At 37.6% G+C, this 26,092-nt stretch overlaps 1 protein-coding gene across 2 annotated transcripts in view; it reads left to right on the forward strand.

Moving 5' to 3' along the window:
- The window catches only part of AFF3 (ALF transcription elongation factor 3), a 148,984-nt gene that overhangs the window by 98,517 nt on the left and 24,375 nt on the right, over window positions 1-26,092 (forward strand). For both annotated transcript variants that reach the window (XM_053455150.1, XM_053455151.1), the window contains exons 5-7: window positions 5,052-5,103; window positions 16,427-16,478; window positions 25,755-25,795. In XM_053455150.1, the coding sequence (XP_053311125.1) occupies window positions 5,052-5,103; window positions 16,427-16,478; window positions 25,755-25,795 (145 nt within the window). The remainder of the gene's footprint in view (window positions 1-5,051; window positions 5,104-16,426; window positions 16,479-25,754; window positions 25,796-26,092) is intronic.

Here is a 26,092-nt window from a genome sequence, read left to right on the forward strand (position 1 = left end):
CATCTTCGAGCCCCAAACAGCACTTCATCTTTGTGCCCAAACAGTTTGACAGTGCCGTTTTTGCCCCAAAAAGCTTGTCAGTGCCATGTTTATCCCCAAACAGCTTGTCAGTGCCATGTTTATCCCCAAACAGCTTGTCAGTGCCATCTTTGTCCCAAAATAACTTATCACTGCCGTCTTTGTCCCCAAACAGCTTGTCAGTGCCATGTTTATCCCCAAACAGCTTGTCAGTGCCATCTTTGTCCCAAAATAACTTATCACTGCCGTCTTTGTCCCCAAACAGCTTGTCAGTGCCATTTTTGTGCCCACAAAGTGTGTTTATCAACTTGATAAAGACCTCATCGTGAGGTTGAAACGTTGTTGTCCTTCTCCTTCAATAAATCTGCCTGATGGAACCATTGAGTGCCTGGAGCCCTTTTCTATTTTGATTTACTGGGGAGCTGGCCCTTCCTGGCACAGCTAAGCACCTGAGTTCCTGTGGGGAGTGTGTGCAGATTCCTGATTCTGGTGACTCACAAAGTGTGTTAGTGCCATTGTTGTCCACAAACAGGTTGTCGGTGACATATTTGCCCCAAACAGTATTACACTGAATGTGTCAGTGATATCCTGAGCTCCAAATCGTAGCTAGCTAAAGCTAGACAAAAACAGGAAATTGGGCTCCCACCACTATATTTTTACAGAGGTTATTTTGAGTAAAGTAGATAGGTAAATAACAAAGAAATTATATTGTATTGACTGTAGAGTTAATTAAAAAAAAGGTTTATACTATAAGCCCCATAATGCACATGCAGGTGTTATAGCATAGCCCTCATCAGTATACATTATTAGAAAAAACTTTCATCTAGCATAATTCTTTTGTATTATAATCTTGCAGATATAAAACAAAGGTGATTGTACTACAGCCTTGTATATCATGTTTAGTTGTCCATCCTCCCACACCCAGAAATAAATGTTAAAAAAAAATCCCAAAAAAGTAATTTAATCTTAATACCGAAAATACTAGTTTTATAAAATGTGTTTTCTATTAATCCTAATTAGCTCTCTTAATTTATAGTTCACAGGAATGTGGTCAGATAACATATAAATTTAGGTCAACCAAGGGTGTTTCACATAGAAATGTTGTTTGTGTAGTTTACCTGCTGTTCCACCTTGGCACATGAAGGATGTGCTGTTCATGCATTTACACACTTTAAATGCCTTTTCCCCTGGCCACAGAATTCAGGATCAAACCTGCTAAACTGGCTAAAAGACCATCAAGCTGAGGGGGGCAGGGTTTAGGCTTCCTACAGAGAGTTTTTTTTCCCCACAGTACAGTGCTTCTGAATTTGATGGCACTATATAATTAAAAAAATAATAATAACATTAAAAACATATAGAAAAACTATGCAAGGGAATTCTGAAGTCAAGTATGTTGGGGGGGGAAGCTATTACGACTGTTCCTTAAATTTACAGGAGCTGTTCCAGGTAGGGAGCCACTTAAAATGTCCCTAGATAATTTCTGTGTCATGTAGAGAGAGGTAAAAGAAAGCTCTCTGTCATTTTGTTTTCCGCCTTAATGTCTCTCTTAATTCCTGTCTCTGAAAAAACTGTTTAAAAGTTTATTGAAATACTACAGGTGCCTAGAAACAGAGTCCTGCCATTCCGCCTAAGCCCTCCCCTACGTATTACTTCACAGCAGTCTGTGTGCCTACAGCCACTCCCACTTGTTATTTTATGCCCCTGCATGTGTAACAGCAAAGCTTTACAGATCCACATTTACACAGTGATGGCCAGCGAGTGTGATTGAATGGGCTGTGTGATAGATGTGATGAGAGTTACTAGAAGAGCTTAAAGGTAACGCCCCTTCTGTAATGTCAGAGATGTGAGGCTTAGCAATGAAGACAGAATGAATTCAGGAAAATACAGCAAAATGCTATGTTATTTTAAAAGGGAATACGCTTATTGAAGATGCATTCCATATTAATAAATAATATAAAAGCTAGGAATGTTGCGGGGGGATTTGTGTGGAACGGGACCTTTAAGCAATATGCAGAGAAAGCAAAATTCAAGAGAATCAAATGTTTCTAAATATAACATTTTTTAGGTACCTGGTACAGTTTAGACCACATATGAAATGATGTAATTGTTGTATGTTGTATATTTATTGTATATGCATTATTCAATTAATGTGTCCCTTTGAAAACATTCTTTGGGTCTATGCAATAAATAGAAAAAAAAACATTTTTAATGTCTAGTCCCCTATCCTTAAATCTGTTATTTTAATGCATTGGCTCTAAATGACTAAACTAGAAATAAGCTTGTTTTCAATTCTCCAGGAGGAACTTTCTGTAGCGTAATAAAGACACAACAGCGTGAGCTATAATTCCCCTGTACAAAGATGAAGTTTACTTCCCGTGGATATTAAAAAGTGAAGAGTAATATAACAACCCCATTCATAATGCATTCACATTTTAAGACCAATTTTAAGTTTGTTTATGTGTAACGTAAAAATGGGAATTTAGTTGTAAATATGAGGGCCTTTTATGTAGTGTTGAAATAATGACTAATTTAGAATTCAGCCTGATATAAAGCTGGATTTATACCTAGGGCAGAAATTTTATGTGCGTGATTATTTAAATGTGATGTGGGCTATGTGCTGATTCATTTCTTTTCATAAAAAGAGATACAGAATTTGGTTTCTGATTGAGTTCTCAAGTAAAATAAGCAAGCCTTGTAAAGTAACACCATATAAAACAGATGTATTGGAAAATTAGCACTTGTAGTTTATTTTTCCTTTAATCCCTTTGGCAATGAAAATACTACTTGTCCGTGTTTAGCAAGGAATGCTAATCCGTCACATCTTCTAGCATCAAAAATTAACCTATGGAGTGTTCTGCCACATGGAGCATATGGTATTTTTTGGCAAACTGTCGTAAAGGTGCTGAAACAGCTCTGTGAATAACATATGACTGCTTTCAGAAATTGGCAGTATGTCTGGTTTTTACTATTATTTCCCCAACAGAACTGTATTCTAAACATGCACATCTTTCTACAATATTTGTCTGATTTCATGTTGTTTGTGTTTTTTTTATTTATTTGCACATAAGGACAGAATTATAGGAACTGGGAATACAACAATTGGAAGTGTATCTGTGTGTGTGTGTATGTATGGTATGTATGTATGTATGTATCTGCATATATATATATATATATATATATATATATATATATATATATATATATATATATATAAATTATACATGGCCCTACTGAATACAGGATGTTGACGCAAATAACATCTTGTTAAGTGTTAACTTCTGAGGGTCTTTTTGTACATAACATTTTTTTCAATCTACCAGACAAACACTTTGATACTACCTGTGGCAGCGGAGACTGTGACAATTGAAAGCCTATGGAGAACTTAATTCGCACTGCAGTAAAGACTCAGCTTAGTGTGGTAGTTGAGCAGAGATTCACACAAAAAAACACATGGTTGACAACAATGGCAGCCTCCAGGTGCGCACCTTAAGGAAAATCATTGGTAAAAAAATAGATAAAACCAACTCTAGTTAATGCCAACCAACATTACCTTAGATGTCACTGTATTTTACACTTAGGGAGAAAAATATTTTTTTTCCATGGGCTTCCCTTTTAAAGTCACATTCTTTTGCTCTTTCTTTTTTCTCTCATCCTCTCTTGCCTCTCGTTTTTCTCTTCTCTCTCCCCCTTTTTCTCTTATCCTCCTTTTATTATTTTCTCTCCCCAACTCACTCTTTCCTTCTTCTTTCTCTATTGTCCCCTAGCTTGCCCTTTTCCTTCTCCCTATCTCTTCATTTCTATCTTTTCTTTACCATCCAACAGCCCCTCTCATCTGTACATACAAAATGGTGCAGCAGGAGAATGCTATAGCTGGTTCAGCGGGTGCCCTTGTAACCACAGTACTCAGAAGAGTCACATAAACCCACGGTAGTTGCACAGCAACTATGTGCAAGCTGCTCTCAAAATAGGCTCCACACAAGGTATGAGAGTGAGATTGTTTTGTGCAGTTTAACACATAATGTTAGAGTGGGTGTGTTTTAACATATTGTGTTAGTGCGTGGTATTGTATTGTGTGCAGTGTTTGTTAATGTGTGGTGTTAGAGTGTGTGTTCACAGAGGGTGCTAGTGGGTATGTTTTATAAGTGTTTGTTAGTCGATGGTGTTATAGTTTGTGGGTGTTAAAGCAAGTTTGTGTGGACTTCTTGGCTTTACTTGCTGTCTTGGCCAGAATTTATCAGCTGTATGTCACTCAATTTTTTTTTATATAGAAGAGAATGAAAGGGTGCGGTTATGTTATGAAGGCAGGCTCGGTATTATAGCCCTGCTGACGTATCAGAGATGCCAAAGAAATACTGCCCCAGCCAGTAACTATTGGCTCACCCCTGTGATACCTCATGAAACATGATCCAGCAGCCCCCTTCTCACCACACACTACAATATCTGGCAGAGCCTTGGTGTAAATCCTCAGTTATGCTACAGCAAAGGTCCAGTCGTAGTGCATTTTGCTTGAAGCCCTGCCAAGTGTGACCAACAATTCCCACAGTGACTAGAGTTGTATATGTATAGAGACTGGCATAAAAAAAATGTATTGCATTATGTAGTAATAAGCATTTAGTTTTTGGTGTTTGAAGGTATTATCTAATTTTCTCAATGTTAAAAGTATTTACTCAAAATTACTGAAAAACTAGATTGTTACAATTATAATGTTTAATTATAGATTGCCATCATGTATGCAGTTTTTAATCTTTGCATATTTTTATTTATTAAGCACTGACATATGTTATGTTGAGTTGTATAAGTAGCCAGTACTGTCCTGACAAATCCTGGACTGTTGGTACCTATGAAGTGTGCAGCCCAGTTTATTGTCCACATTTAGTGGGGATTGTCTGTACATTTCAGTGTCTATACACTGATTATGGGCAAAAATATCCTACCAAATCTGAACATACCACAATATGCAAAAGAAGCAATACCAGACGAAAATATATGAATTTCTTAAATGCTAACCTTGTTTTCATGTTTTCTGTTTAAAGAACATGGTGATTTGAAAGTCAGAAGCCCAACAAGTTGTCCAGCCGAAATATCGTAAGTCAATGTTTTTTTCTTTGTTACATTATTTCATTATTATATTATGATGTGCTCATGTAGGTCTTTCGTAAAAAGGACGTGGCGTAAAGCGAAATTTCGAAAAGTGGGGGATACATGTAGAGGTAAATAGGGACCCAGCAGCCCTAATTATGGCACCCAAGGGTTGCTGGTTGAATCTTATTCCCCGTACCAGGGGAGGTTTTCAAAGACAAATATGGCAACTCAAGATTCTTGATATCTATAGAATAACTTTAATGCAAAAATTGTTATAACAACGAAGGTAGTTCATTGCTTACCTTATTCTTGGTATATATGAACATCTGTCTTGGTTAATTTAGCACAAATCAATTGCTGCTGTGGGCATTTTTTAACTTATTATAACTATATTATTAATTGATCCTGTGGGTATAGACCTCCTGAAAGATCACTCTTTGAAATAGCTGGACAACATCCAATGATGTCTGAGGAATATGATCAAGGTGCACATTCAGCCTGTGTTTGCTAAAACCACACTCATTTAATGATCATCTATTTCAGAGCCTGGTTGCACCCGGAAAATGTTCTTCACTGGTCATTTGCAATGGAGGGCTGGCAACATTCATCCTAGGGGCAAGTCCAGCCAAATGGCCCAGTAAAAAGTAGCCCGGTGTAAAAGGTAGTTCACTAATAAGTTGTGTACTAAGTTGTGTACCTTCCAAAACGTATTTACAGAAAGGAAATGCCAATAAGTGGTACATGAAAATGCTGCCTTAAGTCTTTGCTGTTTTAAGCACTTCAGTGGATACAAATAAAATTGCAAGTAGAACAAAAAAAAAGCTTCAGCTACTGCCCCAAAATGTTTAAATCAAAGCAGCCCAGGAGGTGGGTGTCCCCTTGCACCCCAGCCAGCCCTTCCCTAGGTCATTTGTTCTTCAAGGACTTTTATACAGTTGGCTCTGGCAATAACTACAGTAGTGGTAAGGACTGCCAAGAATGACACTTACATGGGCTATGTCACACGTAGCTGCTCCATCTCTGAGACAGGAAGAAGGCAAGATCTCCTGCTGCTCCCCCCTAGAAAAGTGCAAAATTGCCAAGTCCCTTTGGTCTTGGGACAAAGTCTCTCTGGTCAATTGTTTTAGTTAAGTAAGTGCATGACCAAAAAGCTTGTGTATTTCCTTTTTTGAGATGACCATACCCACAGCACAAGCTGAAAGAGGGACACCTTGAGGTGTGGCTAGAAGAGAAGGCTAGAGGCAGATCCTCTTAATATCTCTAGCTGACCCATGTTCCTAACTGTCCCACTATTGAGACTGTGGGACACTTTGGGTATATAGATAAATGCAGGTCATTTTGTGAATGCAGTGAGAAATGGCATTGCAAGTGATATGGTAACATCTTACTGCATTATCCTCAAAATGTTTAAGTAACGAGACCTGCCAATAATTTCTACTTAGAAGTCCACACTTCCCACTTCTGATTAGAAGCAATGCAGTGGTATTTGCAGCACAGCTTTCATGTGTGAACATACAGTAAATCAATGATCTGATCCCTAAAATACTCAAATATTTTGAGAAGTTAAGTTATACAGTTATGTGATCTTGACCATAGACAGTCCAAATACATTTCTGATACCTTTTATTCAACCAACGTCAGTGGGGTAGGGTGTAGAGTCATATAAGCTTTCAAGACCTCGGATGTATCTTTTTCAGATGCAGTTATAACCAAAGAAACCCTGAGGTTTTGAATGCTTATGTGACACTACATCTTTCCCTGTGAATGTTGGCACACTAGAGGGTATCACAAACATCTTGAAATCTCCAAAGCAATAATGATCTAGTAGGAGTTGGTTGACCCTATGTGAATATATGTGGCTTAGTACACATAGGGTCAACCAACTCCTAGTAGATCAATAATGCATTGTGACAAAGCATCATATGACATTAATTAGAGCTTCACTGTATACATTAAGGTCAAGTTAAAAATTGAATTGCTTCCATACAATAAAAAGGTATATTCTCGTGTTACAATGTCCGTGGCAATGAAACACCCAATGTGCATTCAGTATGTGTCCTGCCAAAAGAAGACGCTGCCTTTGAACAAGTAATAATAAGTGAAGTACAGCACCAAATGCTCTTGTATCTGCAATAAACTGGTTAGACAATGGCCTCGTGGCAAGCATAATGTGATGATCATCCTGCTTTTCTGATGATTTAGTCAAAGAGATAATTACGCCTTGGCACATTCTGAGAGAGTTATCTAAAAACCTGGCAGTCAGTCAGCAATATAATTTCCTAGTACATCGGAGTTCACCGCCACAATGTTAAAAAGTGTCGTATAATTGCTGTATAAAACTGGCAATTGGTTGAAAACCCGAGCAGATGAAGAGCTTTATTGCCATCTGGAGGCCCTGGATGGAAAGAAAGGGGAAGTGGAATAATAACACAGAGGTTCTCAAGTCTTTAGTGTTTAGTATATCCAGCATAGTTTTATTGAATAATTAAATCCACCTCATACTTAATAAAACTGTAAGCGTTTACATACTTAATAACCAGGTTGATGGCCTTAATTTGGAACGGTCCTTTTCTCATATCCTACATTTCACAGTTGATTCATTCTGTGTTATAAATGGATGTGATGCTGGTTTACACATTAAAATGTGGCAGCTGTGCCATATAAGTAGATAAAACAGGTGTTTTAAGAGTTGGTATAATCTGTGGGGTCCCCATTAGAATGCATAGGCAAGACCTATATGACACAAATGCATTTATTACAGTATTTGCTCGATTATAAGACGACCACCCAAAATCTGGATATTAATTTATGAAAAAAAGTAAAAGCCTGAATATAAGACGACCCTATAGGAAAAAAGTTTTACCAGTAAATGTTAATTCATGTAAACTATGTGAATAATTTTTTTAATAAAATCTATGATTGAGAAAAATATTTTGGTTTTTTCCCTTTTTTTTTCAACCTGCCAGTTATGCACATCTGCCCCCTGGCTTGCCACTCTGCCCCAGAAATGCTTTATACCCCCTATATGCCACTGTGCCCCATGATATGCCTTTTAACCCTGTAAATGCCACTGTGCCCCATGATATGCCTTTTAACCCTCTATATGCCACTGTGCCCCATGAAATGCCTTTTGACCCCCTATGTGTCACTCCACTCTATACGCCTCCAGAATTGCCTTATACCCCTATATCCCACTCTGGCATTTAGGGGGTTAAAAGGCATATTATGGGCAGAGTGGCATATAGGGAGGTATAAGGCATTTGAGGAGGCAGAGTGGCGTATAGAGGGTTAAAAGGTATTTCTGGGGGCATAGTGGCATTAAGGGGGTTAAAAGGCATTTCACAGAGCACTCTGCCTCCAGAAATGCCTTATGCCCCCCGTTTAATATTCCCTCCCCCTCCCTCCTCCAAATTTACCGGAGCTTCTGAGTCCCCGGTGCGTAGTCCGGGCAGCATGTAGAGCTCTACGCGATTCGCGTACACAACTTCCGCTGCAGCCGGGAGGAGGTGCGGTTAGAAGCGGGGGTTGTCTGCGTCCATTGCACAGACCTTCCCCGGCTGTCAGAGATCACGGGGAACTCCGGGGAAGGTCTTATAATCGAGCAAATACGGTAATATTAATCATCTATTTGATATATTAAGATTTTTCTGTACAGTATGTATTTATTGCATTCTTCGTTTGCTAATGAGCCCTCCCCTTACATTTTTATGTTGTCATAAATTAATATGTGCAATCTTCCTAGCGTAAATGCTATGAATCCTTGCATTGTTATTAGTGCACATGCATTTAAACACAAACTTTATTGACATAAATCATGTGGTAACTACTTGTAATAACGTGTAAAGTTAATAGTAGATAATTTTAATGCCATATTCATGCCCCCTCATAATGGGAATCTCCCTAATTTTGGCAGGAGTTTACACTCGGTTGTCGTATGGCACCACCATTTTTGTCCACAGAGACATTCAGAGAGTGGGAGTGAAAGAGCCTGCAAACTTGTTACAAAAATTCATAACTTTTTGCTTCTTTTTCACCCATTTCGTGGGGGGTCGAGGTCTCGTTTTTGGAGATTCGTATGAATAGTATAATTCGTATAATTACATATTATTATTGGTTAGTACATCAGTAGATGCATACACGATGGAAGCCAGAATGTGACATTTTCTTCACATATTATCTAGATGAGAAGAGATCTCTTAAGTACGCATCAGTTTACTCTAACACGGTTTTGGATTAACCAAACCACTCAGAGCCAAAGAATGATTCAGTCAGAGCTGATTCAGTTTACCCAAGATCTCTGTTGCAAATGTTCTAAAAAGCAACTATTGGTAATTATGGAAAGAAAAATCATTTTGGTTTTCTTTTCCTGGGGAATAAAGCATACTGAGGATTCAATGATAATTATAATACATAACAATAATGCAACCAAGCTGTGGAGGTTCCCATGCGTATGTTAAAAGATATGTTAAAAGTCCCCATCATATCATTTTTAACATCTTCGAAGTCTTGAAGTCTACTGATAAGGAGTGATATTCTTACAACATCTCCGGATATAATATCATATTAGAAAAGGGATGTATACTGCCCTGGGTTAAAAAAAGCTGCAACAATCCTGTAGTGTCTCCAACTAACAAAGGAGTATATATATATATATATATATATATATATATGTAAACACACACACAAAAGAAAATAAAAAATAGATATATACTGAAACTAGGGCCGGCCCGACAATGGAGCCGAGTGGGGCAACCGCTCCAGGCGGCACTTTTGAAGGGGCGGCACTTTGCCGCCCCAAGCCCTTTTTTTTTTAAGCGAAAGAGAGAGAAAGGGGCGCGAGTGGTTTTCGCTTACCAAGCTGTCAGTATCCGCTCGGCGCCCCTCTCTCCTCTGCGGCGAGTCACCCTGTTCGGTCTCGGTGCCGGCTTGTAATGCTGAGTGCCGGAAGATTACCTCATTTCCGGTGCTCAGCATTACAAGCCGGCACCGAGACCGAACAGGGAGACTCGCCGCAGGACTGCTGAAAGGTAAGTAAGGGGGGTAAGGGTAGATAATAGGGGGGGGCGGCAGGGACGGAGGGAGAGGAAGGGTATATAAGGGGGGGGCAGCATTTTAAAATTCGCCTCCAGGCGGCATTTTGTCTTGGGCCGGCCCTGACTGAAACCATTTATCTTGAGAATTCCAAATAGAACAAGGTGGAACAGATAGCTTGAAACTAAACATAAAAGAAACAAAAGATAGTGTAGAAATATAAATATATAAAAACCCTGGAGTTCTGTAAAATGTAAACTCATACTTTTGAAGAGCAGCATACTGGTGTTTTCTACAGCACAAGATAAGAATATCCGCAGGTTTAGTATATTCTTCCTAGGTCACATCTGCTTCCAATAGTATCTCAGGCAGAATCAGAAGACTCAGCAATATAAGTATAATAACATAAATTAGCTTACATTAATAAAACCAGCAGTGATCACTGAGTCCAGTATACAGGAAAACTGACAAGCAACGGATTGCGCCATAAAAAGTTCTGTTCTCAAGGTCCCAAATGCTGAAGACATTGTAAAAATAAAAGGAATCTATAAATAAAGCAGCTTCTCCACACAATGCACTTCACCCTTTATGTACGAGCTTAATCAAAGTGTATCTTTCTGCCTTCTATAGTTGATTGTAAATGATTGTTTGAGTAAAACCGTATTTCCTGGTTCTCTGTCATAGTCTTGTGATAGTTTGCTCCTGTCTTCTGATTCTGTCTGAGATACTGTTGGGAGCAGATGTGACCTAGGTAGGATCTATTACCTACACAGATACTCTCATCTTGTGCTGTGGAACAGAGCAGTATTTTTACCGCAGTATGAAAATGTGGGCTTAGATTTGTACAGAACTCCATACTTTTTTATTTTACATATTAACATACTACACTCTTTTATTGCTTTGTTTTTTTTTTTTATTATTTCTAAATGCTTATTTTACATATTTCAAACTATCTGCCCCACCTTGTTCCATTTGGAATTCTCAAGATAAGTGGTTTCTGTATAAATGTATTATTTATTTTCTGTGGTGTAGCATAAGCACACTTTCCTATATATCAGATATATCATGCCTGATTGCCCCTGTTTTGCTAAGTGTAGGAAATATTTTTTGTGAATTAGATTTAGATCACCATCAGTATACGGCAGCCATTGTCCAGTTTTGTGTGGGACGTGCGCACCTGCCATGCATTTTTGTTGTAACCGTGTTCTTCCTCTGCTGTTTGGTAATTAAATTATTAAATAAGCAATTTCCTAGAGATCAATCCATGTGGTGTTGGAGACTCCAGACCACAGCAGAACATCTAAACAATGAAACCACGGCAGCCTGATCTCGAAAGCATTGTGAATTTATTAACCTTACAGACAGACTGGGAGGCTCACACTTGACGTGTTTAACGCTTCAGTGCTTAATTTCTAATCATAAGTTGATTTAGCGCTGAAGCGTCAAGTGCCAGCCTTTCAGTCTGTCTCTCTGAAAACACGTTACTTACTTTACGTTAATAAATTCACGCTACTATGAAGATCATGCTGGCGTGGTTTCATTGTATAGATATTCTGCTGTGGTTTGGATTCTCCACCATCACATGCACCACGTCCGGTTTTATTAAGAAGCAGCTTCTTCAGTTCACTTTGCAATCCCTATGGCTTGTTTTAGTATGTTTGACTTCACAGAGAGACCCTAAGCTTCCTGGACATACTTTCCATGCAGGATACCACAAAATTCTTAATATGCCACTAAGATTAATTTCAGGAAAAAATATTGCCCATCCAGTAGCACATACAGAATTACACAAATAACATAGTTCTATCAAATTGCATGCCGGTGTATGTGTGTTTATATGTAGAAAGGTCTGTAGGCCTCCCTATTGACATTGTGAACTAAAACATAGCTATATTGGGGTAAGGGGAAAAAACAGATATATAATGCTGGGTTACAGCCAATTAAAACAAATACTGAATATGTACAAATTCCTGAGGTCAGAAGATGGAAAAATTCAGTTTCACAGAGTCCTCCTCTAGCTGCCAGACAGCATTTCTTTGTACTGTCACAATATTAACACGTAAATGCAGGAACGCTTGAAGTCACTTTATTGCATATTTTATATAACCCGTTGTTCTTTCTGGTTTCTACAACTGTCACATTGGGGAAGACATAACACATACGTTTAGAGTTTTATATAACACAGTTCAAAGCACATCTAGGTATACCTGCAAATAGTTTAGTTTTGAACAATCTATAGTGTAATGTATAATGCAAACAGGTATACAAAATGAGCATATTCCTACTAAATGGTCTTCATCAAAACATATACAATGTTTTGCTATGTTTACATTTATCTGGGTCTTATCTTTGCTGTCATAGTTTTTAGTTCAGAAACACAACATGAGTCAAGTATTGAGAGCCCTGATTGTTAAACTTTATAATCGAAAGAATATTTTAAGTGTTACTTAAAAGCAGCTTGATTATGCCCCAGAGACACAAATATATGATTCCAGATATACACAACCATTTATATATGCTATGTGAGATTACTATATCTCCCCATATAATCAGACCTTACAAAGAGCAAGTTAAAATGTCTTCAATTTAAGTAATTGGGTTTTTTTCTGTATGTGATTCTGAGCATTAAAGAGTGTACTTACTCGTTATATTATACATTCATCTCATTCAATAGATTTTATTGTCAAAAATTACTTTTGATCTAAAGTGCCAATACATATAAGTAACTGTTTTGCTTTATCAAAGAAATAAAACCAAAGTACTGTGTTACTCTATTGTAAGTTTTATATACTCCTGTGGTGCATTGTGTAATAGCAAGTGATAACTTGATGCTTCCTACATTTTTGGCATTATAGGAAAACTTAAAAAATATCTGTGTTAGCTCTTCTATAGAGAACAGAATGGAAAGCATAGCTTGAAACAGTTTTACTGTAGTATATAATAAGGGTCTTTAGGCTATATGTGCTTCATGGCTGGAATTCTATAACATTTTACGGGGAGCAGTGTTGTATACTGTATATATATGGGGCTTGGCCCAGGGCAGTGGCTCCTGCAGGCCCCATGGCCTACCTTGAGTAGGTACTCCTCTTCCTTGCAGTGCATGTGGTCTGTTCAGAGCCCCAGGACATGATGTCATATCCCAGCGCTCCACCTCTGAAGGATATGTGGTTTAGGGGAAGAGTGCTACAGAGGCTACCCCAGTAATGAACAAAGGGACTGCTGCTCCCTGGATCTGTTGACCTGGAAAACATTCCTAGGTGTGTTATGAAACAAAGTATGAAAACCAGATGAGGTAGACCATCTGATATACCTTACTCATTACAGTAAGGGAATTTAAACATGCATGGGATAGGCATAATCTATCCTGAATGTAAAAAAAAAAAAAAAAAAAAAGATCAATGACTTATTACATCAGGAAAAATGGGCAGACTAGATAGGCTGAATGGTTTAAATTCTATGTTTTTTATTACACGATTGCTACAACCTGTATATCGTCCAGTCCTGCAGAGTGATTCACAACGAGACAGTGATTAGTTCCTCTGTTCAAATGTGACAAAATACTAGAAACCTCTTTGGAAAGAGAGTAACATAGTGTGTAAATTTGTGCCACCTTTCAGAGTTTTAGGTATAAACACAAAAACACAAAAGGTTTAACCCTTGCTTAACAGAATGGTAGAATAGTACAATATAGTGTACATTTTGTAAGAACACTTTAGGTATAATGGACCACCCATATGGAGTAGTTACTTACCACACAATAGAACAAGATGTTCTAGAAAATATTACAGTGTTCAACTAGAATTGCTATACAGTTTGCAGGTTGGGCAAAATGAGAAATAAGTGTGAATAAACCAACAAAATATCATTTTATCTCTAGATTTAACAGTATTGTTTTGCCTACATGGGGAATGGTATTTTAGAATGACTGAATGCTCCAACTTTGAATGGCAAACATTAATTCATAATAAAACAGACTCATTAAACCCATTAGTAAAGTTAATCATTGCTCTTTGCATTGGAATTTTTAGTACAATACACTTCCATGACTCTCAGGGCTACAGCTGTTAAGGGCACACTGTAAATACTTTGTGATAGAGAAAGTCCCGTTTGCAATATCTGGCTCTATCTAGTTGATGGGAACATAAACCATTCCTATTCCAATTGTTTTTGTTTAAGACCAGCTAGAAGCTTTATATTTAGTGAAGTACAAGGCTTTCTGGGTAAATGATATATAGCTACTGAAGAATATATTCATGCGTTAAGAGATGTTGGTAACATTTTATTTTATCATTTCTTGCAAAAAAGTTACCCAAGAGTTTAGGTTGTGAGGGTACCTTTTTAAAATTTTGTTTCTTGCCATTTTGGTTCAGACGTCATTATTAAGGTATTAGGGTACAAGTTTCCTCCTCTCTCAGTGGCTTGAATAGCAAACTAATAATTCCTCACTCATCTGCCCTAAAATAGAGGAGTCAGACCAACATGTCATTTTAGTAGCTTGAGGTCAACATAACCATGATATTGTTCAATTTTATTTAATGTGGGAAAGTTTTACTTAATGTAATAGCAACATACTTTATAAAGACTTTATGAAGAGGGGTGTGGATACGTGGAAAAGCCTCCCAGCAGAAGTAGCTGTAAGTCCACAGAACCCCTGATAGTTTTACTTTTATTTTTCTTTTACTCATCTTTGCAACTCTTTACTATAAGTTGGTATTTTGGTTGAGTGATCGGAGTTAGTATTTTTTCTGCATAGATACATCTGTGATTGAAATGGTTAACAATAGTTGTTTTCTTTTGCTGCATGTGTAATATGACATGGTCCTGTTACTATGTAATTATATATAAATATAACCCTGCTATTCTAATTTCTCTGTTTTGTTCAGGATATTTATGTGTTTATGTATAAATTATAGTGTATTTGTTTAGTTGGTTATAGTTATAATGTTGGACTCCTGTTTTGAGAATAATATAGGTACTGTAACATTTGTATTTCAACCCTTTTTTCCATTTCTAAGTGTATTCAGATTGACTTGCCATCTCATCCATGTTTAAGTGTTACTTCCTTAATCCATTTATCTCTGTTATAATACTCCCTTGCTCGCGTGTTATGTGTTAATTTCATTAATCTTTTCCTGTTTCCTGTCTAAGTCAACTCCCTTTCCCCTGCTAAAACGCTTATATAAACCACACACAGACCCAATAAAGTGTTCGCTTGCATCCTGACTGATGTGTGGTGTTGTGACTGGTGATATTTTTTTTGGGAGACCCTTCCCCTAGAGGAGCTTCTTTACTCGGAGAACCAGAGAGGCTATCCATCTTATAGACCGCCTCATTCCTGTTACGGCATATGTGCATCCTTGCTCTGATTGTTTCTTGGGGAGGTTACTATTTGCTAATACCTAATACGCAGCACCTGTTAAATTTATTGGACTTGTGAAAGTTTAACACCTGTACCGACTTTGTACCGTAACAACTTTTTCTGGGAACATTGCCAAAATCACTGCTTGTTTAAGCCTATCTGACGCCAACAAATGTATCATCTTCTAATTAACTTGCAACCATCTGGGAAAATGTGTGGGAGCGAGAAGAGAGATGATTTTGTTACAGCAGGCAAATAAATGGGCAAATGCTTATAGCATGGCGTGTTCCCCAATCCACGTATTTCTTATTTTCCTTTTAATATAAAATAGATATAAATATACTGGGCTTGATTTAATGACTCATCTAAACCTTAATCGGTGTTAATGGTGGTCGAAAATACATGGTTTATGATTCGTCCCCTTGACTAATCCCTTAATAGCAGCCGTGCATTCCAGATTTCGACCACTGAAAAAAGCTTCATTTTAATCAATATAAAACAGCTTCTACTAAAAGAGATTCAATAAGGTATGCAAGCATAAGTGCAATATAAACATGTGTATTGCAGACCATAATAACCTTTGTCTAGGATCCACAAGCCATGATGATTACGTAATATTATGTCCTGATATGTAAAACCATAGAATAGGGCAGTGAATGTGCATAATATGTGTGCATTTTGATAATCCATACTTTTACTGTTTTGGGCCTCAATGGAATAGAATTATTCACTCCAGCATGTGTATAACACTGCGTGTACTTTAATATTGTTTTTAATTTTAAAAAAGCGTATTGTGTAGCAACTATTAATGCATGTGCCTCTTGCTAAGTGTCTTAGAAAAAGGCCAAATATTTAAATTAACTCTAAACCAAATGACTTTTATTAGAACAGCCAGTGCATCACAATATGTAAAGTGTGTTTTTCTCTTACTTTTAGGACATTAGCTGATGACTTGAAGCTGAGCAGTGATGAAGAGGATATTGATCAGGTAAGGCCTCCATGTAACCAGCTCCTGCTGCAGTCTTTTTCTTAAAGGGACTGTCTAATGTACTTGATACTTCTACTAGAAGGATGTATATTAAAGTACCCTGTGAGTGTAGGAAATAAAACACTTACCTGACACAGAAGTTGTAGCCATGCTGCAAAAGCTGCACTCTTCTTCCACAGTCGGACATTTCTTGCCTCTGATTGGCTGCTTGGGAAAGTGCACCCATTCAAATCAGAATAAAAATAATTTTCAAAAATGTTGCCAATGGATTCCAATTGTATATGAATTTCTTAAAATGATTTGCTTAACGACATCAGAATTTTAGCATTTTGAGTCATTTTCCAATTGAAATGGCAAAAACATTAATTTCCAATTTTCTAACATAACCGTTCATATGACGAATAACCAAATTCAACCAAGCTGAATAAAGGCATATTAATTTAATTAGAGACACCAATAAAATATGTAAATGAGAAAAAGGGAGTGCTGTGAATGGAAAGTGAATGTTAGAGCCATTTAAGCTTCCATACACTGTAGAACTGCTATACTGAGCACATTTACATTTAAAACTTAGTACTTTTACTTTTCTTAAGGCTGGCAGGGTTTTCTTTCATTTGCACAAAAATGTTTCACTTTTACCGTATTTGCTCGATTATAAGACGACCGTGATTATAAGACGACCCCCCAAATCTTAATATTAATTTAGGAAAAAAAGAAAAAGCCTGAATATAAGACGACCCTATAGGAAAAAAGTTTTACCAGTAAATGTTAATTCATTTAAACACTTTTTTTTAATAAAAGCTATGCTTGAGAAAAATATTTTAATTTTATTTCCTTCTATTTTCCAACCTGCCCCCCCAGAAGTGCCTTATACCCCCTATATGCCACTGTGCCCCATGATATGCCTTTTAACCCTCTAAATGCCACAGTGCCCCATAATATGCCTTTTAACCCTATATGCCACTGTGCCCCATGATATGCCTTTATATGCCACTCTGGCACTTAGAGGGTTAAAAGGCATATTATGGGGAAGAGTGGCATATAGGGAGGTTTAAGGCATTTCAGGAGGCAGAGTGGCATTAAAGGGGTTAAAAGGCATTTCACAGAGCACTCTGCCTCCAGAAATGCCTTACACCCCCCATTTAACACTCCCCCTCCCTCCTCCAAACTTACCGGTGCTTCTAAGTTGGGGGGGGCGCATAACACAGGAGGGTCCAGGTGCCCTGCATCTGAGCCCCAGGTGCTTAGTCCGGGCAGCATGTAGAGCTAAACGCGAATCGCGTCCCCTGCATCCTCCTGTGTTATGCCCCCCCCAACTTACCGGTGCTTCTGAGACCCCAGTGCTTAGTCCGGGCAGCGTGTAGAGCTCTACGCGATTGTATCGTGTAGAGCTCTACGCGATTATATCGCGTAGAGCTCTACACACAGCCCGGACTAAGCACCGGGGACTCAGATGCACCGGTAAGTTGGGTTGGGGGTTAACACAGGAGGATCCAGGTCCCCTGCATCTGGGTCCCCAGTGCTTAGTCTGGGAAGCGTGTAGAGCTCTACGCGATTGTATCGCGTAGAGCTCTACACGCAGCCCGGACTAAGCACCGGGGACTCAGAAGCACCGGTAAGTTGGGGGGGGGGGTTAACACAGGAGGATCCAGGTCCTCTGCATCGCTGCAGGGGATCTGGATCTTAGTCTCATAATCAGACCTATTTGAGGTCCGATTATAAGACGACCCTGATTATAAGATGAGGGGTATTTTTCAGAGCATTTGCTCTGGAAAAAACCTCGTCTTATAATCGAGCAAATACGGTATTTTGCAATATATGTGTTCTGTCACAATATGCCCTATTTATGTTATGTCCTTGGTTTCATTTTGACATTCATACTTTGCCTGCCCCTACCCTCCGGGCTAGTTTTAGATTATGATTTACTCCACAGGGGCAACCTCTTGAGGAAATGGCCTGTTGCAGAGCCAGGGTTATATGGTAGTCTCTCTTCTCACTGCAGGTCTGTCCTACAATAACAATCCACAACAAAACGTATTCAGATGTAATTATGTGGATACCTGACCATCACACCTATATGAGCTAATTCCCATTTCAAAAACAAAATATGAATTTGAATAATTTCTTGCTAGCAAGCTTTTACAAACAAGACATAATTCTTAGACTAAATATAAGCATTCTTCCTAAGCATTAATAGTAAGAGTATTTCCCAATCACTTGCTTACAACTTAAGACGCTGTTTTATCAGTGCCCTGAAGTAGTCATGTATGCTTCCAGACAACTGTGTCGTTTGCATTTCATAGAAATCAGATTACTTTAGTTTGCTGGTCTCCGTCTTCTGCGCTACAGAGCTAAATGTCATTAAAGGTTAGCCACATCCAATAGTCAAAATTATTACCATAATATTGAAAGTGTATTTAAAATACCACGCCATGTACTACTTACATCTGTGCTATGCTGCCATTCGCAAGTGTTTTTTTTTCTTCTAAATGGAAAATAGATCCCTCTTCCCAAAAAAATCACTTTGAAGAAAAACTAATTATTTTGATGATTTATATGCATTATTGTATATATTATACAGTATCATTTATATGTATATTATATTTCTGTGAGATTCCAATGTCTCAGACAGATATTTTGTTTTAAGGGTGTGACTATAGGCATACCCCGAACATTCACTTTACGGACATCCACCAGAAAGGATATATTTGCAGCACAACCATCCCCTTGTTCATGTATGCTTGCTTCACGAGAACATAACATCAAGACGTCGGCACATCAGTTTGTCTTTTGAGCAGTTTTTGTTTTGTGTTTTGTGGTAGGGATTCTGGGTAGGCGCATATAAATAAGGTCAACAATTATCACCTTTTGCCTCTATATCCACTTTATACATGGATCCCTTGAAAGTAATTGCCCGCTGTACAGGACAGCCTTTATACAGAACTCGGGTAAGAGGTGCAGTAGCCAGATCACCACTCATGGACAGCTGTTTCGTCTTTAATGGGACTCTTCAGCATGAGGTTGTGATACTGGCTGAATACTTGAGGCTTGGGGTAGCACGAGAAATACCAATAACAAAAGTTATGGTGGGTAAAGGTGATGGGAAACCCTTCCACTAAAATTAAGGGGTAGTAGAAGTATTATTAAACACTCGTCTACAGACACCAGACAAGCAATTTATGTAAGGTGAAGTAGACTAGAAGAAGAATAGTGCGCTATTTATGTTATAAACACATTCTGCTGTATTTATGAACGTTGTTGTAACTTTTAGGCTGTGATACACTCATAACACATTGTGAGCATACTTTGTTAAGGTAACTGTCTTTTATGGCTGCGTTGTGTTTTTGTTAAAATATGTGTAAAGATCACAACTATATACCTGAAATGATTTCTGTTTTATCAATTCTCATCCAATGATATAACTGTAGGATGTTTCTTAAATATACATGTGCTATAGTTCTTCAGTAGCATTTAGCACTTTTCCAATGCAGTGGGGCAAAGGGTGAGCCAGCAACTAGCAGGAGCATTGTGATGGCTGCATTTTATGCACAGTATCTAATGTTTGAAGGACAATCATGTAAGTTTATATATACCACTTGGCCTCATGTAGCCTACCCATACAAGAAAACCAATAATATTGTAATTATTGTTAAAACAATGGCATATTCTGGCCTAGAATGACCGTTCAGGTGGCACTAAAATGGGGGGCAGATCACTGTATGGGGTCATCAGGCACCTCTGGTACATGACTGCTCAGTGGAGCTTTTACAAGGGAGCTGTCCCAGGGTCAGTGTTGTGCTGTACCTGCCACCAGACCATCCTTCTGGGGTGAATGCAGATGTGATGGCCCATTCTGGGGGTATGTCCCGGCGACAACTGCTAGTTAAAAATGTATGATTTAATACAAGATGTGACTGAAGAAAAAGCCAGTATAGTGGTACTCACCCTTGCAAATTCAATCAATAGATCAAGGCTTGTTACATGAAGCAGCCACTCCATTAGAGAGAGACATTATCCAAGGATGCCATAAGACTGTTTGGTCTTAAAATGAGCTTTATTCCATAGAGATTTATTAACAATAAGGGGCTACGAACAGAAAGGCAACTGCCTAACACGTTTCACGCCTTTCATGCAATTAATCACCTTACCCTTATCCTTATCCTAAGCTAGAAACTGGATATTTTAATATCAACTGTGCAATTCCTAATAATTACACAGACATTACTGTGGTTATATAGGGGCTTCAAAACCCTGCGAAATACCCATAGTAAATGAGCATATGGGGAGATTTATTTTAAATAGGTAAAATAAATAATAAAATAAATAATAAAAAAAAAGGTATACTGAATGATTATCCAGTATTTTATATAAATGTATGTTTCACCATCAAACCATGTTATTTCACTTCCTATACAGGAAATCTATCACTTTAATAGCCAAACGCTACAGTTTAGGTCAAGAGATTTGTTTTCCCTCTACGCAGCCATTTTCAATTACCTAGCTAGTAATCTATCAGACGGAATGCTTCTTTCTGGGAATTTTTCTCACTGGCGTATAATTCACAAACAGATTGAAAAGGGACAGTACGGCTAATTGCCATTATATAACTGGGAAAGAGACCACATGGTTCACTTGGCAGCTAAATAGGAACCAGAAATATAGTTAATGCAAAAGGAAGAGATCTGCAGCTTTGTATACCCTCAGCAAGAATGGCAACAGCTTTGTCTTGGAAAAAAAAAGACCCTTGAGCTTGGCAACATTAATGAAAGTTTGTCCTTCTGAGCATTGGATTGCATGGTTTGATTTTAGGTTATTGCCCTCTGGTATTACAAACCGTGCTCAAGCTGTCCCCTTTTGAATGGTCAGTGGATAGGACAACTCAATCTTGGGTGCAATATCAAAAGAATGTTTATTCTACATCTAACTTCTTTTAAATTTCAATACATTGTAACACTGCTGTAATGATATTAAGGCTCAGAATGGCCATCGTGCCTATTGGCACTAAACATGGTTGTTCCCGTCCTTAAGTGTTAAGCCACCTGCAGGATACATGAAGCCCCATACTGCAAAAAATGTTGTGTGTGGCCATGTGTACCCAGTACTTATGACATTTATTGGCCCAAGGTCTGTTTGGGGTATTTGGATGGACTGACTAGGGTGAGGTTGGATTGGTTGGTGTTACTGGTGGTTGAAAATAAATGGTTTGGGATTCAACTATGTGTATGAAAATGTGTTTCTTGTTCTAGAATCTAGACTGCGACAGTTTATAGGAAACAATTTCACCTAAACGATTCAATGGGGGACAGGGTAATAGGGCACGTTAAATGAATTTATTGCACACATTCTTTCTAGTAGATAAAAACTTTGTCTAGAAATATGTAGACAGGTCTAAATGAATGAAGTGCACCGCAAAAAAGTTTAACACATGCTAACACCATACCCTCATACATATTCTAAAACCATATACTAACACATATGCTAATGTTATACACTAATACATGCACACCCTACCGCCATAAAGCAGCATGCACTCAAGTTAACACCATAACACCATGTGTGCTGACACCCTTCTACTATGGGTTCATTTAATGCACATCATTTGTTAACAGGGACTCCACTGAGCGAGAAGGAAATAAAGCCACGGCTTCCTGTATCATGGTATTTGCCTGGCCCTGGTAACCACCATACAACATTCATTCTGTGTTAAGTGAAAGTGTATCAAGAGCCAGGCGCATTTTTAGTGAAGCAGTTCATGTATATTTTTCAATACAATTAGTCTCATTCGCTGTGATTTAAAACATAATTTTTTCATCTGCTGTAGCATTCACGTCACATAAATACCCAGAATAAACTCGTACGTGGAAGAAGAAATTACTGTCAAATAATTTCTGTAATGATTTCACTTATCTTGGATTAGGATTCAGAGAAACAGAGAAACTGCCAAGTTTGGTTTATATGCCGTTTCATGTGGGTTTTTTTCTTTCTTTTAATTATACAAATAATGTAGTAGCACAGTATTAAGTATTATAGTATATTTTTGAGGTAGTCGTCTAAAGCCCTAAAGTATCCAAACGAGAAACAAGTGATAGAGATTATGCACAGATGGTGTATCCCCTGAAATCTGTGGCAAGGAGCTAAATGTTGACCAGGCACCATGGGAAACAATGTTTTCTCCCCATACATGCCAACAGCCTGAACTTTTTCAGGAAAGTTGTGACTTATGTTTTAATAGTCAGCTGTTGGGACAAATGTCCAGTTTATGCACACATTAGGCATGAAACATAATGTGGGTGGATCATGATGAAATGAAACACAACAGGTATTAATGTTAGACCCCAATCTTGATAGAACTGCTCCATAGTTAGTATGTGACATCAGATATTGCCTATAAGTTTGAACTTTAAAAATGTAGTTATAGGGAGCCGAGATTATCTCAGATCTTAAGGGCAATCCCCATGGGAAAAATTCTTTATGGCAATGCTAATGAAGTCCATTCCTTTTTTAGACTTTTTAATTAGTCATGGGTAATTAAGACTGTTATATTCTATTTTTAATACAAGTAGTATGATGAGGACAGAGTATGGTGAGATAACAGAGCAAGAATACATACAAGTGACTAATATATAGATGACTAAATATATTGTATTATGCAAACAGTTTTGAAAACATACTTTTGATCTAATGCCTAGTAATAAAAATTTATTGTGGGTGTTCCATATTATGTTCCCCAAAATCATATGCTTAACCCGTCTGTGGGATGTTTGTACATGCACACGCTACTGATACCATAACACAGCATTAATAAAATGGTCTTCGCAAATAGGATAATTAATTCATGTATGACACTGCAGAGAAAGAAGTTGGACCTGTCTCCTGTATGAATAAACAGAGAATAATTTAACATACTGTTTTTACTGCTTTATGACAAACATTTTTTATTTTATTTTTTTGGCTTTGGTTACCTCATTTGAAATGATGCGAGAATTTATAGCCAGGACAGTGAATCTGTATTCAGTCTGCCAAGGATGAATAAATAGACCTTTTGTGCAGTCGTGTTATGTATAGACCATGTTCATCTGTATGGCTTCAACTCTAAGTCTGCAGGGATTCATAAATGTCAAAACACTGGTATGTGCGGCTGAGTTCTGCTGAGACTGGTTAGGTGCATAAATTACCGCTGGAAAGGAAATTGCATAGCAATGTCAAGGAGTGTTCACCAACACGAGACCTCACCCTTGCAAACCAGCAGTGAACTATAACGCCAATAGGTTTTTTTTCAATAAAAGGACTGTTTGTCCTTTCCGATCTCTTGTATTTTGGGTGACATACAATTAAAAAAAAAAAAATTAAAATGTTGATCTAGGAAAGTGGAAACGTAATATTTTGCAATTTCAAGTAAGTGGTTGGAGGTTCATTTCCTTGTGTACCAGGATGTATATTAAACAGATGTAGAATATCATATTAGCTCTCTGGGGAGACCGATTCAACAAAGCATTTTACTCAATGGACATTGCTTACCTCTGGTTGATTAGGCATGGTCACTATGAGAACTCCTATGTCCTAAAGTGGCCAACATCTACACATTTTAGTTTATAAGCAATAAGAAGAAATTGATTTTTTTTATATATATCATTTCTGCTGACAGGAGTAGTGAGGTTTTTTGACTGGTTCCTAAGGTAGATTGAACTGGCTTCAAATGCACCTGGGATATACTAAGATACAATTAGAATTTACTTCTCATTGTCATGTTAGTAACAAAGCCAGACTACTTTTGTAGTTTTCTAATGTACATAGTAAATTATTATTAGAATTCTATTACACAAAAGGAGGAACCAAGAGTTGAAAACTCGATTTACTTTAGGAAAATAAACTGGTTAGCATTTTAGTATTGATAGTTATCAAAGAACGTGTCTTCAAAAGGTATTCCAAAAACTGACATAATAATGAAATGTGTCAATATAAATGTATTTTAATTGAAAACTGATGTTCTTGTGTGTTCTATTTGAGGGTTTTTTTTAGTTCAAGATTTAGTCCAAGTATTTTAATGCCAAAGCAAGTCTGTTTATTAAGTAAAACAAAGGTTAATAGAACAAATAGAATCAAAGCCACCATAGATAAACAATAAACCATGTAAAAACATCTCACTATTTATCACTGTGGGGAGCCGATTTAGTCAAAATCCTAGGGACAAAAATGGTATTAACTTATATTTCTCCTCCCGTGTAAAAATGGCAGTAGCCAGTTGAGAATTGGAAAAAGAGTATGTTACTCGTTCTGCACAAAACTGTTTCTGTAGTTATGTCCTTGAGTTTTTTTGCATTCAAGACATGATTTGCAGTAATGTCAGCACCTGGTAGATTGTTCCTGTGGCCGATCAGTTTACAAGGTAGTGGGGAAGGAATGGCAACCCATTTGAACCACTGAGAAATGACATTAAGCAGGGAAATGCTCTTTAGTTCCCCCTTCACCTGCTTAGATAAGTCGCATGGACTCATCTACCTATATCCTTGTGGAAGGGATAGACAAGACAAGTGTATTGGGAAAAAAATCTATATTTTACCGATCTATACATTTGTTTTGTAAATTAATGCAAATGATGTATGTGCGCACACAAACACGTTTCATTACATTACGTGCATTACTTTGCAATTACATCATCGGTGTCCCTGAATATATTCCTAATTTTAGTAATGTTAGTAAAGGTATATCAGAGACGAACAACTTTAGTCATTGAGCATCTGCAGTTTCTGGTGTCTGTGGAAAAGCACTTATCCTTTTTGACTTTTTTAGTAAATGGAATCAGTCGAATACAGCACGTGTTTATATATTTTACAAATCATTGACTGTATACCAGATGGAAGATATAGTTGGAAACCCCACCAGCAACAAATGAACTTACATGCCTGCTGATCATGTAAAACCCATTGTTATATATTCCCAACTATTACCTTGTTTTTGTTCTGTGTGTGAAATTATGATATTGAAAAAAAAAACTATGGGAAATTGCTCCACAAAGCAAACCCGTGAAGCAAGCGACGTATACAAGCGAACACTACAGACCATCTACAATGAGAGTCCCTCACAGCATGTTTCCTCAATAACTTTCACTTGCATTGATTTTTCTTTGTAAACACACATTTTACTTATATATGTCAACCAACAAGTTGAAAACGTTACTTTTTAGAATGCGTTCTTATGTAAGGTTAGAAGGATAAATTATATTGAAGCTTTGATTTGGAATTTCAAATAAACATCTCTAGTCTTTTTTTTTCCTAGCCAACAGCCAAGGGACAAGCCACTGGAATCCAAAGCAACAGGTAAATATAGCTTGTGCTTTTTGGATTTTAATCATAACAGCAAGGAACTGTTTTATCTTGGTGACGTTGAGTTTAGTGGCAGCATCATATGTAATCCACTTCTCAAGTTATATCTTAAGTGATATCTTAATAGAGAGTAAAAATCATATACATTTAGCACAATCTCTTTCTCTTTATATATTTATTTTTATAGCACTTCTTACGACCCCCCATTTTCAGGGTCTCAAAAATAATTAAATTGGACAAGCTAACATAATCATAAACAAAATTATCATTCTTTATATTTGGTTGAAAATC

Source organism: Spea bombifrons, chromosome 2 (assembly GCF_027358695.1).
Source record: "Spea bombifrons isolate aSpeBom1 chromosome 2, aSpeBom1.2.pri, whole genome shotgun sequence".
NCBI classification, from domain to species: domain Eukaryota; kingdom Metazoa; phylum Chordata; class Amphibia; order Anura; family Pelobatidae; genus Spea; species Spea bombifrons.